Raw genomic sequence first — 19,673 nt, forward strand, 5'->3', positions numbered from 1 at the left:
GGTGTAAGTGGTCTGGACGTGTTCAGGTGTAAGTGGTCTGGATCTGGTGTGATGCGGTCTGGATGTGTTCAGGTGTAAGTGGTCTGGATCTGTGATGTGTTCAGGTGTAAGTGGTCTGGATCTGATGTGATGCGGTCTGGATGTGTTCAGGTGTAAGTGGTATGGATCTGGTGTGATGTGTTCAGGTGTAAGTGGTCTGATCTGATGTGATGCGGTCTGGATGTGTTCAGGTGTAAGTGGTATGGATCTGGTGTGATGCGGTCTGGATGTGTTCAGGTGTAAGTGGTATGGATCTGGTGTGATGCGGTCTGGAGGTGTTCAGGTGTAAGTGGTCTGGATGTGTTCAGGTGTAAGTGGTCTGGACGTGTTCAGGTGTAAGTGGTCTGGATCAGGTGTGATGTGAATGAGATCTGACCACTAACCCATTCAGGTGTAAGTGGTCTGGATCTGATGTGATGCGGTCTGGATGTGTTCAGGTGTAAGTGGTATGGATCTGGTGTGATGTGTTCAGGTGTAAGTGGTCTGGATCTGATGTGATGCGGTCTGGAGGTGTTCAGGTGTAAGTGGTCTGGATGTGTTCAGGTGTAAGTGGTCTGGACGTGTTCAGGTGTAAGTGGTCTGGACGTGTTCAGGTGTAAGTGGTCTGGATCTGGTGTGATGTGGTCTGGATGTGTTCAGGTGTAAGTGGTCTGGATCTGGTGTATGGATGTGTTCAGGTGTAAGTGGTCTGGATCTGGTGTGATGTGTTCAGGTGTAAGTGGTCTGGATCTGGTGTGATGCGGTCTGGATGTGTTCAGGTGTAAGTGGTCTGGATCTGGTGTGATGTGTTCAGGTGTAAGTGGTCTGGATCTGGTGTGATGTGTTCAGGTGTAAGTGGTCTGGATCAGGTGTGATGTGAATGAGATCTGACCACTAACCCATTCAGGTGTTTCTTAGATACACATCTTTGTTTTCACCACATCACATATAAAGGACTCAGCTGACGACCTCTGACCTCTACAGTTTAAACACATCCACTCATTATAATGGCTCCAGCGGCTCAGTGAACCACGTGTGTTTAATTTGATTAAAATAATTGGATGTTTGACTTCATGTTGTGACTTGAGAGTTAACGTCTTGAAGAAAGAAGGTAAAATGGTTCTAACATTTTCAGGGTGACCACGTGAAAATCATCATGTTAGTCCGTCCTTGATGTTTTTCTCAGAGAAGCTTCAGGGCAGGAACCAGACGAGGAAAGCGACTCACTCTGTTTCCAAAGCAGAGAACAATGTTGACGAATCCTTCGAGGACCTTCTGTCCAAGTACAAGCAGATTCAGCTGGAGCTGGAGTGTATCCGCAAAGAGGAGACCATGGCCCTGGAGCCCAAAGCCTCGCCCGCCAGAGAGGACGTCCCCGACCACACGGCCAGTATCACGGAGACCAGACCAGAGCCTGAGGCGGCTCATAGTCTGGCAGGAGGCGAGGAGGCATCGGAGCTGGAGAGGAAGGTGTTCCAGGCGTTCAACATCAAACCATTGCGTCAGAAACTTCCGGCTCCCGCTCTCCTGGACGAGCTGAAGGACAAACAGAGCGAGGCAGGCAGAGGGGGCGGGGCAGAGAAACAGGGTGAGAAATAAAATGTCAACTTAGTAAAAATTATTCTGATAATCTATCACTTTCAGGCGAAAGTTACAAAGACAGAAATATACTACCACGATTCAGACGCTGGTTCATTAAACAACATTAAAATAAATCAAATCAGCGTCTCAAGATTTCAATTCATCAGCAAAAGTTTTGAGTATTGCTAAACTGGTGATTTAACTCAAATCAATGATTTTTCATTGATCTTAGTTTGGAGGAAACGTCCTGAGATCAGAGTTTTAATCTTCAGAAGAACAAAGTGACAGGATCGTAAAGCTGGAGTTGTGTTTGAGCTGTGTGGTTTTTCCAGGTGAAGAAGAAGAAACGAGAGAAGATGGAGGAGGAACAGAACCAAGGCCTGAACCTGAGGCCGAGGAGAAGACCTGTTCGTGCTGCAACGAAGAAACCGACGGAGACGAGAAGGACAAACATAAAAAGATGTGCTCCTGCTGCAGAGAGTCGTCGGCGTCCAGCGAGGATTCTGCCGTCTCTCCTGACAAGGTGGGACTGACATCACCGGTGTGTTCGCTGACTGCTGTGAGAGTCTGGATCTTTTGAAACTCAGTCTGACTTTGTTTTGTTCTCAGCCCGTGGTGAAGGTGGAGGAGGAGGAGCTGTCAGAGCTGCAGCTGCGTCTCCTCGCTCTGCAGTCAGCCAGTAAGAAGTGGCAGCAGAAAGAGCAGCAGGTGATGAAGAAGAGTAAAGACCGGATCACTCGAGCCACTCAGGAGAAGAAATCTGGCCCCGGCCCCGGGGCCGCCCTTGCCACCAGACAGAGAGTGACCACCAGGTCAGTTTCCTCTGCTGCTGCTGCTGCTGCTGCTGCTGCTGCTGCCGCTGCACAGAGGAATAGAGCTAGGTCCAAACCTCTGGACAGGGACCGAGACAGAACCAAGATCGGCACCCGACCCCCAGAGAGAGACAGACCCAAACAGAGTCCAAAACCTGGTCCCAAAGCTCTGCAGGACAGAGGGCGCACACCAGGAAAACCTCACATGACCAAGAAGATGATCAGTCCAGGTGAGAAGAATCCCAACATCACGAGTTTCCGATGGTGGTGTTGTTGTCGGTTCTGTCAAAGCGGGTTAACAAACTCATCCTTGTCTTTTGTGTTTCCTCACATCTGCTCTCAGGCTCGGTGGCAAAGCAGGCCTTCAGGAAGCAGCAGCTGAGGACATGGAAACTGCAGCAGCAGCGACAGCAGGAGGAGAAACGACGGCAGGACGAGGACGAACGACGCAAACGAGAGGAGGAAATCCGCAGAATCCGCGACCTGTCCAACCAGGACGAGCAGTACAACCGCTTCATGAAGCTGGTGGGAGGAAAGATGAGGACGCGCAGTAAAGTGAGTGCGTGTGTGTGTGTGTGTGTGTGCGTGTGTGTGTGTGTGTGTGTGCGCGCGCGCAGACTCTCGTCAGGTCTCCAGATGTTTCTCTTCATCAATGCCAAAATCCTATGTTGACCTGTAGAAACCAGTCGACCAATCTCAGCTGGTTAAAACCAGTAACAAGTGTTTCTCCGTCCCTCAGTCCAGGGATCGTGAACACAGGAAGTCCACAGGTAAACCGGGTCTGGACACCTCGGGTAACCTCTACCAATATGACAACTATGACGAGGTGGCGATGGACACGGACAGTGAGACCAGTTCACCAGGTGAGCAGACGAGGCTAAAGGTCAGACTGTTTCATAATCTGGTTCTTCCTGATAATGCTTCATCATCATGTGGTTTGTTTTTCAGTCCCGTCTCCAACACGCGTGTCGTTCAGCACTGACGGTGCAGGATGTTTCTCTCAGGTGTCTCTGTATGTGACGGACTCGGCTCAGTTCGGACTGGTACGCTCCTCATCTGTCTTCCTCAAACACGTGAAACTGGAGATGGATGATTCGGACAAAAATTGTCTCAAGATAAAATAGGATAAATGAGAAGAAGATTTTTTCGTCTGAGGATTTAAACTCGTCACAAATCTTTACAAACATTATATAAATCTGAGGTTGACTAGTTCTGTGTGAAACCTGATCAATAAGTTTTATATCCATAAATATTGAAATGTAGTTATACTGAAATTATATTTTGATCATCATTGATATAGTTTAATTATTCAGTTCTATGTGAAACCCAGTAAGTGTGCACTCGCACAGGTCAGTTCTCTGAACATTCATGTAACACACGTGTCTCTGTCTCTTTCAGGATTTCTCTCAGCCTTTCCTCTCCCCCATTTTGTCCACTCTTCCTCCCCCGCCTCCCCCCTCCCCCCTCCACCAGACGAGCTGGAGCCCCCCCCCAAACCTCCATTGGCTGACGAGGAGGAGGAAGAGGAGATGCTGCTGAGGGAGACGTGTCTCATGTCCATGGCCAACAAGAGGGTGGCAGTGAACGAGGTGTGTGTGACCAATCAGACGAGAGGGCGGGGCTTAGCGTAGGCGCCTTTCCTCTGTACTGAAGTACTCCATTTGTGTGTCTGTCTGTGTCTGTCTCTCTCTGTGTCTGTGTCTCTCATATCTGGAGAACGTTCATCTTATCGCCTTCACACTTCGGGGTCCAGTGAAGTTCAGTTTTGAATGTAGTTTGATTTGGACCTGTGATACGTTCAATATCACTAAACTCTGAATAAACAGAGGACCAGTGCGGAAGCAGCGACTGCTGGAACTCATCAGGGTTCTGAGGACAGAGTCTAGGTCTTTACTTCAGGTTCTGAGGACTAAGTCCAGCAGTGGTAAACTGTAAACAGCCCCTTCAAACTGGCAGGTTTAGAACAGACACTGATCTAATTTAATATTAAACTGACTGACTTTTATTTTATTCATTTACTTTTTATATTATTTACTGTGACCACCAAGTGGTGCTGCTGTCTCATGTCTGTGAAAACTCTTCTTGTCTCCAGGAGAAGAGCTCCAGTGGTCCGCCCTCCCCCAGCTGCCAGCCACCTGGAGGTGTTCCGCTGCCACCCAGAGGGAACCTGAGCACCGTCAGCCTGAACACGGTGTCGCAGCCACGGACCAACAAGTTCACCAGAGGACACCCCCCCAGAGCACCGCTGGTGGTAAGACCCTGACAGCCCGTCTGCTTTTATAGCTAAATACTGCCACATGCCATTTGTCTGACCCTCGTGTGCGTTGTCCTGTTTCCTGCAGCTGCCCAGACACAAGTCGGTGGTGGTTTCGCTCAATGATTCAGACGACAGTGACTCAGATGTGGACGCCTGCAGCTCCACACAGACGGTGTTCGGAGGACTGGAGTTCATGATCAAAGAAGCCAGGAGGACGGTGGAGGTCAGACACCTTTTCAGGGAGCTGAATAATACAATGGGAAATAAAATATTTGAAATATTAAACTAGTGTTGGAGGTGTAGACATGGCAGTCCCTTTTTTAAGTCTGTGATGAGAGAACTGTGCTTTATATGGACGATACATTTGAAAACATGTATCTGAGGGCACTGGACTTGTAACATTTGAATTCTTGTCTCGGGTGTATCCAGGCAGCGAAGCCTAAAGGAGCCTCAGGATCTGAGAAGGAGAACAACCCCGTCAGAACTCCAGAGGCTTTACCTGAAGCAAAGAAGGCAGAGTACCGTCAGCTCAAAGAGGAAATCGCCAGGTACCAAACACATTTGTTAGAAACACTGTGGAAATGTTCCAGATGTTTCAAAGACTGAAGTGTGAAATGTTTCCTCACTGTTCACAGCAGAGAAAAGCAGAAGATGTTGAAGGACCAGGGTCCTTGGAGCTCCAGCTCTGCTTTGACCGAGTCTGTGATCAATCCATCAGCGAGAATGACAGTGGAGGCGAAGCTGAGTGAGGCCGAGCAGAGATTCAACAAGAACAGGTGAGACGTCAGCGCAGCTGGCCGGAGGGATCCGTCAGCAAGCAGTGTCTGATACAGGAAATCTAGAAAGAGAAAGAAACTCGTCGAGATTGAAGCATTAATATACACAGAGTTACACTGACTGAGGGTGGTGGACGCAAAATTAACTTAAGATGACACCCTAGACCATGAAGTCCATGTGTGTGACTGTAGTGTCATGCTCACAGAGCAGCTGCTGAACAAGTGGTTTGGTCCTGTCACAGGGAGCTGCTGCAGAGAGATGAGGCCGTCCTCAGACATCTGCTGCAGCAGGAGCTGAAGAAGAAAGAGTCTCTGAAGGTTGCTGAGGCCAAAGTCATCAAATTGAGGGAGCAGCTGCAGGCCTCAGAGAAGATCGTCAGTGCCAACAAGACACTCCTCAAGAAGCTGCAGGAACAGGTGAACCACGAAAGGTTCAGTCTGCACCCACCACCCAGAGACACTGGATCTCTGACCTCTGTTGCTCTGTGCAGGTGCATCGTGTTGAACATCGGGTGTCCATCAAGAAGAGTCTGGCTGTCAGACTGGAGCAGGAACTGGCCCAGGCTCAGCTTCTGGCTGGACGAGGATCAAAACGCAAATCAGACACCAACCAAACCCCTGTGAGTAACCTTTTAACCCCCTAACCCTAACCCAACGAGGCAGACATGGGGGGCATAGAGTAATATCCAGACCGTACGGGGTGGGTCAGTGTGGTTTAGGGGACTGGGTCTAGATCCTGGTTTAAGGGGGCGGGTTTAGATCCTGGTTCAGGGGTCTGGGTCTAGATCCTGGTTCAGGGTCTGGGTCTAGATCCTGGTTTAGGGGACTGGGTCTAGATCCTGGTTCAGGGGTCTGGGTCTAGATCCTGGTTTAAGGGGGTCTAGATACTGGTTTAGGGGTCGGGTCTAGATCCTGGTTCAGGGTCTGGGTCTAGATCCTGGTTTAAGGGGGCGGGTTTAGATCCTGGTTTAAGGGGGGGCTCTAGATACTGGTTAAGGGGGCGGGTCTGGCTTTAATATTTAGGTGGAATTTCCCTTTAACCCTGAATGACGTGTTGTTGACTTCACCTCAAACTATCATAAGGTAACACATCCACGTTAGTGATGTATTTTATATTTAACATAACTACATAACATACATTTTATCTTGTTGCACGATGTTACGTATTTCATTGTAAACACAATGTTGGCTACGTATTTTATCTCCAGGCACTGACGCATCTATTTTCTCTGTTAGCTCACATTAGCTGTTAGCTAGCTGATGCTACGTTGCTCACGTGTTAGACGTCCACAGACGGTTGATTTGAACTGGTCGCAGCTCTGAAGCTAACTGTAGCTGCTATCGCGATGTGCGGTAGTTCCCGAGGTGTGTATGGTAGATGTTGAACTTAAACCAATAACAGAATTAATAAGAAGATGGTCAGTGAGTGAAGCTCAGGTACCACACTGACTCAGAACCTCACCTGGTTTCACCTAACCCTAACCCTTCATCCACATGTACACAATCCTGATTCACACCACATCTGTCCCTTCACCTAAATCAGCATTAAACCACACACTGACACACCAGATCTAAAACTTGAATGAGTCTCACACATACCTCTGGAAATCTGTCCTCTAGTTTGTGTGAAATTCTGACAGGCAGGTGAAAACATGATGTGCGAGATGTAATTAAGTCAGTGATCCTCAAAGGTACGTCTGTGGTGACATCTTTGTGCTAACTGCATAGTTATGTTTTTATTGATACATATTGATGATTTGTTTTTCACATGGTGGGGGTGTGGCGTTGGTGAGTGTGGAGTACTGACCTGAACCTTCTTCTGTCCTCTCAGCTCAGTAAACTGCAGCGGGTGGACGCTGCTCCTCGTGGCTCAGACCGTCACTTTGCTGAGCTGATCGCTCAGAAGCAGTGGCTGCAGCAGCTGGAGTCTGAATACGCTCTGAAGATCCAGAGGCTGAAGGAGGCCCAGGCGCTGCGTCACAAGGGAGTCCCGTCAGAGCCGCCAGCACGAGCCCCCACCCCTCCGGACCCGCAGGCCCAGATCCCACCCCCCTCCAGTCCCTTCCCTCTTCCCCAGCCTTCCCTGCACGACCTCACCCAGGACAAACTCACACTAGACAGCGAAGACGTAGCTGAGGTTGACGAACCAGAACCTGCACCTACACCTGCTGCCGCCACTGCTGCTAGAGGCCCCCGTCGCCACTCGCTCCGTCAGTCCAGCTGCTCTTTCACGAAACCCAACCTGGAACAGCTGAGCTCCACACCAGCTAAAGACAGCAGCTCCAAACCTGCCAAGACTTCGAGCAGCTGCGAGGCTCCTGCAGAGATGCTTACGGGGCTGGACCTGGATGCTCTGAAGCTCCGGCACCGGCAGCAGGCGCGGCTCGGAGAGCTGCTGAAGAGCGAGCTGCACAAACTGGGACAGCACATTGACAACGCCCCCAGTGGACAGGTGAAAGAAGATGTTCCAATTAGAACTGCAGCTGCTTTTTATCTTTCAAAATGATCATGTTACAGATGATAGAACCAGAGTAAGCACGTGGTGGTTGTTCCTCTGTGACGTATTCTTCTGTCACTGCAGGCGGTTTCTATGGAGGTTGACACGACATCAAGTCCGTTAGGAAGTCCAGAACTGAAACCTGTTCCCTTTGGACCGTACCACAGTCCACTACTGGTTTTCAAGTCGTATAGGTAGACAGCACACTAACGACACTCTGAAGACACGCAGCACACTGACGACACGCAACACACTGACGACACGCAGCACACTGACGACACGCAACACACTGACAACACGCAGCACACTGACGACGCCACACCAGCACACTGACAACACGCAGCACACTGACGACACTCTGACGACACGCAGCACTCTGACGACACTCTGACGACATGCAACACACTGACGACACGCAACACACTGACGACACGCAGCACACTAACGACACTCTGAAGACACGCAGCACACTGGCGACACGCACTCTGGCGACACTCTGACGACATGCAACACACTGGCGACACGCAACACACTGGCGACACGCAGCACACTGGCGACACTCTGGCGCGCGCCTTCCCACGACACTGCCCAACACACTGACGACACGCAGCACACTGACGACACGCAACACGCAGCACACTGACGCCACTCTGACGACACGCAGCACACTGACGCACGCAACACGCAGCACACTGGCGACACGCAACACACTGACGACACGCAGCACACTGACGACACGCAGCACACTGACGCCACTCTGACGACACGCAGCACACTGATGACACGCAACACGCAGCACACTGGCGACACTCTGACGACACGCAGCACACTGACGCCACGCAGCACTCTGACGCCACGCAGCACTCGCTGACGACACGCAGCACACTGACGCCCACGCAGCACTCTGACGCCACGCAACACTCTGACGACACGCAGCACTCTGACGACACGCAGCACTCTGACGACACGCACCACACTGACGCCACGCAGCACTCTGACGCCACGCAGCACACTGACGCACACGCAGCACTCTGACGCCACGCAGCACTCTGACGCCACGCAGCACTCTGACGCCACGCAGCACTCTGACGCCACGCAGCACTCTGACGCCACGCAGCACTCTGACGCACGCACGCAGCACTGACGCCACGCAGCACTCTGCCGGCACACAGCACACTGGCGCCACGCAGCACACTGGCGACACGCAGCACTCTGACGCCACTCAGCACTCTGCCGCCCGCAGCCCTCTGACGCCACGCAGCACTCTGACGACACGCAGCACTCTGACGCCACGCACCACACTGGCGACACGCAGCACACTGACGCCACGCAGCACTCTGACGCCACGCAGCACTCTGACGCCACGCAGCACTCTGACGCCACGCACCACACTGACGACACGCAGCACTCTGACGACACGCAGCACACTGATGACACACAATCACTTTGACTGAAGTTGAATATGCGTCTATCTTGTCTGCTGAGGGGGCGTTGGTGTTGTCATGACAATAACTGTGATTATGATTTATTTGCTGACACTGAAGTGAGCGACCGTTTGAAATACAGATGGCGCTGTTGTGTGTGTCAGGTTCAGTCCGTATTACAGGACCAAGGAGAAGTTATCGCTGAGCTCTGTCACGTACAGCAACGCCATCGAGCCCAGGAAGTGCTTCTGTCGGTTCGATCTCACAGGAACCTGCAACGACGACGACTGCAGATGGTTAGTGTTTGGACGGAGTTGGTGATTGTCTGTGTGCGTGGTCTCTGTGCTGTCTAACGTCTCTGTCTCCCCCTGCAGGCAGCACATGAGAAACTGCTCTCTTACGGCCAACCAACTCTTCCAGGATATTCTGTCGTACAGTTTGTCTCTGATTGGCTGTTCCGAGAGCAGCTCGGACGACGACGTCGGTATCGCCACAGGTGACAACCTAACCCTAACCCCAGAGGAATGAATTCCTGTCAGTATATCGATGCACCGCGTCTTCAGTCAGAGTTTAATGTGTTTATCTGTGGTTGTAGAGAAATACATTAAGAAGCTGTTTGGCACAAACAAAGATCGGATGGGCGTCGATCAAAAGGCCGTCCTCCTCGTCAGCAAAGTCAACGAGAGCAAACGACACGGTTTGTCACCTCTTTTTCTCTCACTCGTCATCACATGTCGTTTCTTTTCATCTGACCTCTGGGCTCTTCTTGTTTTTCAGTTCCTCCGTTCACCACGTGTAAAGACGTGAGGAGGTGGAGGCCGAAGCCGTCGGTACAGACTGGCCTTGGCCCTGAAGACGACAGCGAGCACGAAGCCGCACCCGGAAACATCACACCTGGAAGATCCGGTGAGAATCGATTACATTCACAAGTTTGATTTCCAATTTCATTCAATATTCATTCAGTTCAGGATATTTATTAATATATTAATACCAATTTTGCTTGGATATGAAAGAAATTTTTATTATAACTGAGAAAGCAAACATCTCACTCGCTGCATTATTCAAAATATTAAGGGGACTGTCATGAAAACACATTTGGTTGATATATTGTCCCAGAAAATACTATAATTAATAATCATTCTGAAACCATTTTATACCACTAATATAAATATAATAATTGAAGTACAACCTTTCAATAAGCAATGAACTTTTAATTGTAAGAATATTCATTCTGACATTTGAATAAGAATTAAAATAATAAAATATCCCTAAATACATCAAACATAAATCAGATAAACCACATACAAGCAAATCAATAAATAAAAGTATTGTGTGTGTGTGTGTGTTCCTGTACTTGAGTGTCCTCACTAAGACAGAAGTACAAACTTGTGTGTGCTCGTCACAAACAGACGATCACGTTTATGAAGTTATTTATAGATGGTGTTTGAACACTATTCTAGTCTGTCCAGAGATCACAGGTAGAAGATGTTCTTCACTTTGTTCTGCAGCAGGTGAATCACTCGTGACTGTTTGTGTTCATACAGACGACCGCACTAAGATCAGCCACTCTGCTGCAGACGTGTGCATCACGTCAGACGACAAGCGTTACTTTGACAGTGAGACGGACGACATATCGAACCTGGAGAGCAGCGTCCTGGAGAATCCTGGAGACACTCAGCTGTGGATCAAACTGGCTTTTAAGTACCTGAGTCAGAGTGAAACGTACGTCACCAGACGACGGCAGCGTCACGCTCCAGCTCGTATTGTGTCACAGCCACAATGTGCTGATGTGTGTTTGTCTGCAGGTCTGCGGGCGAGAGTTTGGAGGCCGCCCTCAACACGCTGTCTCGTGCTCTGGAAAGTAACTGTGACGACCCGGAGGTGTGGAGCCACTACCTGTCTCTGTTCTCCAGACGAGGCAGCAGGGAGGAGGTGCAGGAGATGTGTGAGATGGCTGTGGAGCACGCCCCCGACTACAGAGTGTGGTGGAACGTAAGTGCTGAAATCATCCAGTGGTTCCCGCTGTGTCGTCCCACCACAGCTCCTGTCCCGAATATTCTAGAAAGACAACGTCCACATTGTGTAGATTAAAATCTGTAATCATGTGACTCACCTGTCTGTCATCGGCGGATGTGTGAGATTTACCCGTGTACGATGTCCAGGTGTGTTCCTGTAACCAAAATCCATCATTTCGCCTTGTTCAAGTCTAGAATGTTTCCATGGTGATGGACTAATAAAAGAAATGAAATGACCTCTGCTCCTCCTGCAGTACCTGAACCTGGAGAGCTCGTTCGAGGGGCGGGACTATGTCTGTGACCGTCTGCTGCACTTCCTGCTGACGGAGGCGTCGTCACGACTCACAGACAAACTGTCCTTCCAGCTGATGGAGGCTCTGCTCTACAGAGTCCAGCTCAACCTGTTCACCGGCAGGATGGAGAGCGCGCTGGCCATCTTACAGGTGACGCTCGGCGAGCCCTCACCCGTCTGACCCGTCTGACCTGTCTCACCCGTCTGACCTGTCTCACCCGTCTGACCTGTCTCACCCGTCTCACCCGTCTGACCTGTCTCACCCGTCTGACCTGTCTCACCTGTCTGACCTGTCTCACCCGTCTGACCTCTCTCACCCGTCTGACCTGTCTCACCCGTCTCACCTGTCTCACCCGTCTGACCTCTCTCACCCGTCTGACCTGTCTCACCCGTCTCACCTCTCTCACCCGTCTGACCTGTCTCACCTGTCTCACCCGTCTGACCTGTCTCACCCGTCTGACCTGTCTCACCCGTCTGACCTGTCTCACCGTACCCGTCTCACCTGCACCTGACCTGTCTCACCCGTCTGACCTGTCTCACCCGTCTGACCTCTCTCACCCGTCTGACCGTCTCACCCCACCCCCCGTCCTCCACCCGTCTGACCTGTCTAACCCGTCTGACCTGTCTCACCCGTCTGACCTGTCTCACGTCTGACCTGTCTCACCCGCTCACCTCTCTCACCCGTCTGACCTCTCTCACCCGTCTGACCTCTCCTCACCTCTCTCACCGCACCTCTCTCACCGTCTGACCTCTCTCACCCGTCTGACCTGTCTCACCCGTCTCACCTCTCTCACCCGTCTCTCTCTCACCGCTGACCTGTCTCACCCGTCTGACCTCTCTCACCCGTCTCACCTCTCTCCCACCTCTCACCCGTCTGACCTGTTCACCGTCTCACTCTCACCGTCTGACCTGTCTCACCGTCTGCCCTCTCACCCTGACCTCTCTCACCCGTCTCACCTCTCTCACCCGTCTGACCTGTCTCACCCGTCTCACCTCTCTCACCGCTGACCTGTCTCACCCGTCTGACCTCTCTCACCCGTCTGCCATACCCAGCCTCTCACCCGTCTGACCTTCCCGTCTGACCTGTCTCACCCGTCTCACCTCTCTCACCCGTCTGACCTCTCTCACCCGTCTGACCTCTCTCACCCGTCTCACCTCTCTCACCCGTCTCACCTCTCTCACCCGTCTACCTCTCTCACCCGTCTCACCTCTCTCACCCGTCTCACCTCTCTCACCCGTCTCACCTCTCTCACCCGTCTGACCTGTCTCACCCGTCTCACCTCTCTCACCCGTCTGACCTTGTCTACCTCTCACCCGTCTGACCTGTCTCACCCGTCTCACCTCTCTCACCTGTCTACCTGTCTCCCGTCTGACCTGTCTCACCCGTCTGACCTCTCACCCGTCTGACCTGTCTCACCCGTCTCACCTCTCTCACCCGTCTGACCTCTCTCACCCGTCTGACCTGTCTCACCCGTCTCACCTCTCTCCACCTCTCTCACCCGTCTGACCTGTCTCACCCGCCTGACCTGTCTCACCCGCCTGACCTCCCCCCGTCTGACCTGTCTCACCCGCCTGACCTGTCTCACCCGTCTGACCTGTCTCACCTGTCTGACCCGTCTCACCCGCCTGACCTCTCACCGTCTGACCTGTCCACCCGTCTGACCTGTCTCACCCGCCTGACCTGTCTCACCCGCCTGACCCCCGCCTCACCGCCTGCTCTCACCCGCCTGACCTGTTCACCCGCTGACCCGTCTCACCCGTCTGACCCGCCTCACCCGCCTGACCTGTCTCACCCGCCTGACCTCTCTCACCCGCTACCTCCCACCTGTCTGACCTGTCTCACCCGTCTGACCTGTCTCACCCGTCTGACCTGTCTCACCCGTCTGACCTGTCTCACCCGTCTGACCTGTCTCACCCGTCTGACCTGTCTCACCCGTCTGACCTGTTCACCGTCTGACCTGTCTCACGCCTCACCTGTCTCACCCGCCTGACCGCCTGACCTGTCTCACCTCTCTCACCCGTCTACCTCTCTCCCTGTCTGACCTGTCTCACCGCTCTCTCGCCTGACCTGTCTCACCCCACCTCTCACCCGTCTGACCTCCTCACCTCCCACCTCTCACCCGCTCACCTCTCTCACCCCTGACCTGTCTCACCCGCCTGACCTCTGACCCACCTCTCTCACCCGTCTGACCTCTCTCACCCGTCTGACCTCTCTCACCCGTCTGACCTGTCTCACCCGTCTCACCTCTCTCACCCGTCTGACCTCTCTCACCCGTCTGACCCGTCTCACCTCTCTCACCCGTCTCTTTCTCTCCCTCTATCGCTACATTCTAATTTCATGTGATCACAGCTGCTGCAGCTCAGAGCTTCATCGATTAGTCTGGTTACCATGGTTACTGCACGGTCAACGATCTGAGTCACGTGTGAATCCAGACGCTCTGAGATCAGAGCTCCGTCTCTATAACTGAAGGTTTTTGTGTTTTTTAGAATGCTTTGAAATCAGCTGATGAGCGGAGTATTGCCGACCACCTGATCGCCAAAGACCGGGCGCTGGTGTGGCTCTCCTACATCCACCTGACGGAGTTCGACCGGCTGCCGTCCAGCCTTTGTGACCCGGCCGAGTCCGGTCCGTCCAGATTGGTCAGCAGAGAGTCCTTCCTGCTGCCGTGGAGATCACCACAGGACATCAGCACGCCACTCGACATCCTCATCGCTCTCTTTCAAGGTACAGAGGCTAGAGGCCCACTGGGGGTGGTCAGGGGGGACGAGTCACCGAGGTTCTTGTTCAGGTCTCAGTTTGGTGTTTCACTCCTCAGATGCCATCCATCGGTGCACCGACAAGTCTCTGTCACAGAGCGAGAGGACGCTGGCTTGTCTGCCTCTTCACAACAACCTCATCATCCTCAACAAACTGCTGCAGAGGTGAGCGGCTGCTGCCGGTTTAAACTGGGACTGAACTCCGAAACTGCTTTTTAACCTTCCCTCCATCATCCACGTTGTTTTAAAGAAATGCTTTTCTGCTTGTCGACCTGCTGAACATTACATAATTTCATCGCTGCAGGTACGACGAGGCTGTTGTTCTGTGTGAGTCTCTGCTGGAGCTCTGTCCTGAGTCCTGCGCTCTGCGAGACGCTTTGGCCGACCTCCACATCAGGAAAGGAAACAGCGATCAGGCGGTCAGCATGTGGCTGCACGCTCTGGCCGAGTGTCCCAACAACGCCGAAGTCTTCTATCACTCCTGCAAGTTCCTCATGACTCAGGTGAGCTCAGATGTTGATGTGGTTTGTTTTGCAATCAAACCTTAGCATGAATTCTTCAGGTTGGTTAAAACTAAAATCAGAGAAAAATATACAACAATATTACCTGAAAATATTTGGATAAATACTGAAACTCCTCCCTCTGTGTTCCATATGAATGTTGCCATGTTCCATTTGTTGTCACTTTAAGGACAGAGCGTGTCCATGTTGGTTTTTCCACAGGAGAAGTCAAGTGCCGTCGCTCCTCTGTTCCGAGGGTTCATCTTGTCGCTCTGCGAGGACGAACAGAGTCAGAAGAAACCTGTGGATGTTCTCCGGTACATTGATTCAAGCTGTGGACTGAAATCATGATGTTGATGATTAAACATGTTGAGCATGTGAAGTCAGACGAGTGCAAGTTAGTTTCTTCCGTCTTTTTTCCTTCAGTCACATCCTTGGTTTTCCCAGCGAGGAGCTTCTGAGAAGTCCCATTGTCAAAAAGGATCTTCAGGAGCAACTCAACCAGCAGACGCCCTACCTGCACCTCATTCACTGGTGTGTGTGTGTGTGTGTGTGTGTGTGTCTGTGTGTGTAGCATTGACATAATCATTTTAGATAAAACAGAATCATCAGTTTTTCTGAAGGATGACCATTCACCGTGTCGCTGCAGTTTCCTGAGCTTTGTAGTTGTGTCGCTCTCTGAGGTGAAATTGTGACGTTGTGCAATTGTTCAGTCGCTGGCAGTGGCTGCACGGTTCTGTGGAGCAGACGATGGACGCCTTCGAGAGAGCGCTGGGATCCCCCCTGCAGCTGGAGGAGCTGCACACCCTGTGGCTGGAGTGAGTTTCTGCAGATTAGCACAGGTGTTAGATTGGAGCTGAATGACCTTTGACATGTGGCTGTTTCCTGTTGTCAGTTACCTGATGTTCAGCTGCAGTCAGCAGAGCTGTGCTCCATCCAGACAATTCTCACATCTGGTGCACCGCTGTCTGAGCACCGTCCCCTCTCGACTGGAGCTTCCCTTCAACCCAGCAGAGTTCTGGAACTGCTACCGCTTCCACAACCAGGTCAGTGAGCCGCTGTCTGTCGAGCTGCTTTCAGACCTGCACTGAACTCTGGAGATTCTCCAGTTTCTCTGGAGGAGGTGTGAACACAGCAGGAGATTGGGCCGTCTGTGGGCCGTCTGTGGGCAAATGAACAGAAGTTTTTTTTAACCCTAACCCCAGTTTTTTTTAAACATGCAAAAAATCTATAATAAAGTGTTTAATGGTTAAAATCTTGTTGGATGTGATGTAATCCTGAGGGACCTCTCAGTACTAACACACATACAGGACCAGTGCCTTGCTCATGAGCATCTGTTCATGTCTGACAGGTGGTGACTCTTTATCTGAACCGTCTGCCACAGTCCCAGCATGCACCTGTGCTGGAGAGACTGAGATACGCCATGCCCACCAACACTGAACTGAGCCTAAGGTACACACACACACACTCACACAGACTCTGCGGTGTGATGTGTGTCAGTTGTGTGTCAGTTGTGTGTCTGCTCTGTTGTTTTCTCAGGTTGCTGTTTGTCGAGTGGCAGGATGGAAACATTGAACATGTGAAGTTTCAGACTCGGATGTTGACGAGTAACTTTCCAAAGAGTTTAACGCACTGGAAAATGTAAGAGTGTGTGTGTGTGTGTCATTTGATTTATAATAAAAATCCTTTCAACTGAACTGAAATGTGTTGATGTGTGTGCGTATAGAGCGATCGCCATGGAGACGGAGCTCCAGGAGTCATGTGAGGTGAGTGAGTGACGGAGGAACGCTAACAGAGTTACACCAGTTTCCTGTAAAACTATTGAAACGTGTGAAGTTACTGATGATGATGAATCTTATCTGTTCCCCTGCAGGATGTTTCTCTCCATCCACTGTAACATGTAACGCTTTAGATAATGTGTGTGTTTGTGAGATGTCGTCACCACTAAACCTGACTTTGATCATTTATTGTTATTTGGGTTCAGTTAAATTTTTATTTTCATTTTATTTTGTGTATTTTTATTCTATTCTATTTTATTGAATTTTATTTTGTATTACATTTTATTTATTTTAATCCTTATTTAATTGTAATTTAATTTTATTTTTGTAGGTGCGACTCCTCTATCATCAGGCTCTTCAGAACCTTCCTCTCTGTGCCGCCCTGTGGAAACATGTAATTCACACCTTCACTTCCTCTTGAACACTCATCACACGTAAACACGCGTCAACACACGTGTAATCACACACGCAAACACATGTCTATGCTCCGGTTTTCACTCGGTGTCTGGTGCTGATCACATGATGTCATGTGACTGTAGATGTTTGTGGTCACACAGTAATTCTGACATCAGTGTGAGTCACATGATCCGTGTTTGTTATCAAACATGTTAAAAACATATGAACACGTGTGTTCCCCTGCTGACCCCTCCTCTCCTCCCTGCAGCGCCTGCTGTTTGAGGCGGCTCAGGGCGCCGCCTCTTCTAGGTTAAAGAGACTCGTCGACCGCTGTGGTCAAGTGGGCGTGAGTTTAGTTGTGGGTCAAGCGCAGGGAGGAGATCAGTGATGTCATCAGCTGTGACGGACTCTCATCGTCAGCAGTAAAAAGAAAGCAGCTGATTGGCTGCAGAGGATTGAATGAGACAGACGAGGTAAGACAGACTTGGTGGCTGCGCCCCCTGCAGGACGTCTGGTGTGCTCATGGCGTGAGACGAGATAATGTCTGAACGTAAGTATCGAGCAGAGGGACGGTGTCTCTCTTCATGTCCTCCCTTCTTCTGTTTCTCTCTTTTCATTTGGATTCATTTTCCCTCCTTTTATTTTTAACTCATCTGGGGGGCGGGGGGCTGTGTTTGACCCCCCCACCACCCCACTACCCCACTGCTGCACGTTGTCTTTTTGTGTCCCAGAGGAAAAAGAAGACTTTTATTTTGTTAAAGTGATCAAAGTAATTAGTGATTATTGATCCAGCTGCTGCCTGTGTAGTATTTTCTGTGAGTGACTGAGACTGATCCACGCTGAGCGGCGGCGGCGGCGGCTTCCACCTTTAAACACACAAGTGACTCGCCAACGTGATCCGATGTGAAATTTGTCCTTTTGGTTTGTTTCTGCCATAAAATCATTAGAGTATTAGCAAGGAGGAGAGCGCCTCCTGCTGGTGTTTCTGTTGGATTCAAATGTTATTAAATTATTTTCTAAACAAAAAGAGTCTGAGTGTTTTTTCCTCTGATGTGTGAGTGTGAACATGAGAAAGTTTCCTCCTTCTCTCCCTGAGCGTCTGTTCTCTGTGACTCTGCTGAGTGGGTTCCATCTCCTGTGAGAAGAACTGACTGAGAGTCAGCTTCAACTGTCACAACCAGCTCCAGGTGAAGAGTGAAGCTGAACTGAGATCAGTTAAAAACACTCTGAAGTTATTAAAAACCCGAGTTTATCTCCAAGATTCAGCAGGAAACTTCAACATGAAGCAGGAAACATGAAGAATTCTGAACAGTTTGGTGGATTTGTTACAGCAGCAGCTCTTCAGGGTCAGGAAGCAGAGGATCATGGGTAATATCCAGTGTGCATGTGTGTCAGTTCAACACATTGATTCACTTTGTTTTTACATTAAAATCATTTCATCAGACACCGAGACCGACAGTTAATCACCATGCGTGTCTGCAGGGGGCGCTGTTGATCAGTAACTGTTACATGGTCTTAATTTAAACTGATGAATCACAGAGAAATGTGTTGTTGAAGAAATCAGTCACATCTGGAAATGACGCAGATGTGATATCAGAGTTTTCACCAGGAAACAAGAGGCTCATTAAACCAAATGTGTCAATCACATTTTATTTATATAGTCTCATGTTTACACAGATCAGAACAGTGAGGATCCGTCCCAGGACGAGAGAAAGGAAAGTGTGAATGTTTAAAGTATTTATACAGAAGAAAAGCTCAGTGGTTAGATTTTCTAAGTCATGTGACTAGAATCCACCATCAGCTGACAGCAGGATGTGGCTGCAGCCTGGATCTGGATCGATAAACACTGAAGAAGAAGTTGAGTCGGTAACGTGTCGATGAGGTCGACACAGAACTCGTCTTCTTTTCTCTCAGAGCTGCTCATTGTGGGAACTGTTGGTTTCTCTATAATGTTCAGTTTTATTTGTATAACATCAAATCATATTCTATATTAACTCAAGGCTCTTTACATAGAAGGTCAAGACCTTAAAAATGATAGAGAAACCAACAATGAGCAGCTCTGACGACTGAGAGAGAAAAAAGTCTTTAACTGGACAGACAGGGAGGGGGGGGATGACCAGGAGCAATATCAGGTTTCAGACTAGTTTCTGTGTAAAGATGTTATTAATGATAGCAACAACAATAATAAAGCCTCGATTATGTAAAGAGCCTTGACATAATATATATTAAAAAGAATAGAATGAGACATTAATGTGATGAAGAGGAAAGAGAAGCTCCATGTGTCACATGTCCCAGACATTCTAGACCTACAGCAGCAGAACTAAGGTCCAAGACAAACCTGGACCAGCTCGAACTACAACTTTATCATAAGGGAAGGTTTGAATCGTAAACTCAGAGAGGGAGTCTGCCTCCAGAACTGAAGCTGAGATGATTCCACAGGAGAGGAGCTAACATGAAACTCTCACAGCTGATTAGAGACAACGTTCTCCAGGGTTCTATAAACAAAGGGGAGGTTCAGATTTGCTCTGTACGTGGATGGTGAGGGTCTGAACGTAGGTCCACCAATAAAT

At 50.2% G+C, this 19,673-nt stretch overlaps 1 protein-coding gene across 1 annotated transcript in view; it reads left to right on the forward strand.

The window, feature by feature from the left end:
- The window catches only part of LOC118110204 (zinc finger C3H1 domain-containing protein), a 19,933-nt gene extending 1,803 nt beyond the window's left edge, over positions 1–18,130 (forward strand). The window contains 35 exon segments of the mRNA XM_035157882.2: positions 1,205–1,606; positions 1,932–2,122; positions 2,209–2,641; positions 2,755–2,966; positions 3,151–3,274; positions 3,360–3,454; positions 3,810–3,867; positions 3,870–4,000; positions 4,504–4,662; positions 4,754–4,891; positions 5,098–5,216; positions 5,304–5,444; positions 5,687–5,861; positions 5,936–6,064; positions 7,276–7,896; positions 8,026–8,135; positions 9,530–9,661; positions 9,740–9,861; positions 9,961–10,062; positions 10,143–10,271; positions 10,910–11,087; positions 11,171–11,357; positions 11,635–11,823; positions 14,160–14,397; positions 14,489–14,594; positions 14,734–14,932; positions 15,152–15,246; positions 15,356–15,463; positions 15,643–15,747; positions 15,825–15,975; positions 16,281–16,381; positions 16,469–16,570; positions 16,656–16,695; positions 17,039–17,101; positions 17,372–18,130. Of these exon segments, the coding sequence (XP_035013773.2) occupies positions 1,205–1,606; positions 1,932–2,122; positions 2,209–2,641; positions 2,755–2,966; positions 3,151–3,274; positions 3,360–3,454; positions 3,810–3,867; positions 3,870–4,000; positions 4,504–4,662; positions 4,754–4,891; positions 5,098–5,216; positions 5,304–5,444; positions 5,687–5,861; positions 5,936–6,064; positions 7,276–7,896; positions 8,026–8,135; positions 9,530–9,661; positions 9,740–9,861; positions 9,961–10,062; positions 10,143–10,271; positions 10,910–11,087; positions 11,171–11,357; positions 11,635–11,823; positions 14,160–14,397; positions 14,489–14,594; positions 14,734–14,932; positions 15,152–15,246; positions 15,356–15,463; positions 15,643–15,747; positions 15,825–15,975; positions 16,281–16,381; positions 16,469–16,570; positions 16,656–16,695; positions 17,039–17,101; positions 17,372–17,491 (5,705 nt within the window). The 3' untranslated portion in view covers positions 17,492–18,130.
- The last annotated feature ends 1,543 nt before the right edge of the window (positions 18,131–19,673 follow it).

The sequence above is a fragment of the Hippoglossus stenolepis genome, chromosome 5, assembly GCF_022539355.2.
Source record: "Hippoglossus stenolepis isolate QCI-W04-F060 chromosome 5, HSTE1.2, whole genome shotgun sequence".
NCBI classification, from domain to species: domain Eukaryota; kingdom Metazoa; phylum Chordata; class Actinopteri; order Pleuronectiformes; family Pleuronectidae; genus Hippoglossus; species Hippoglossus stenolepis.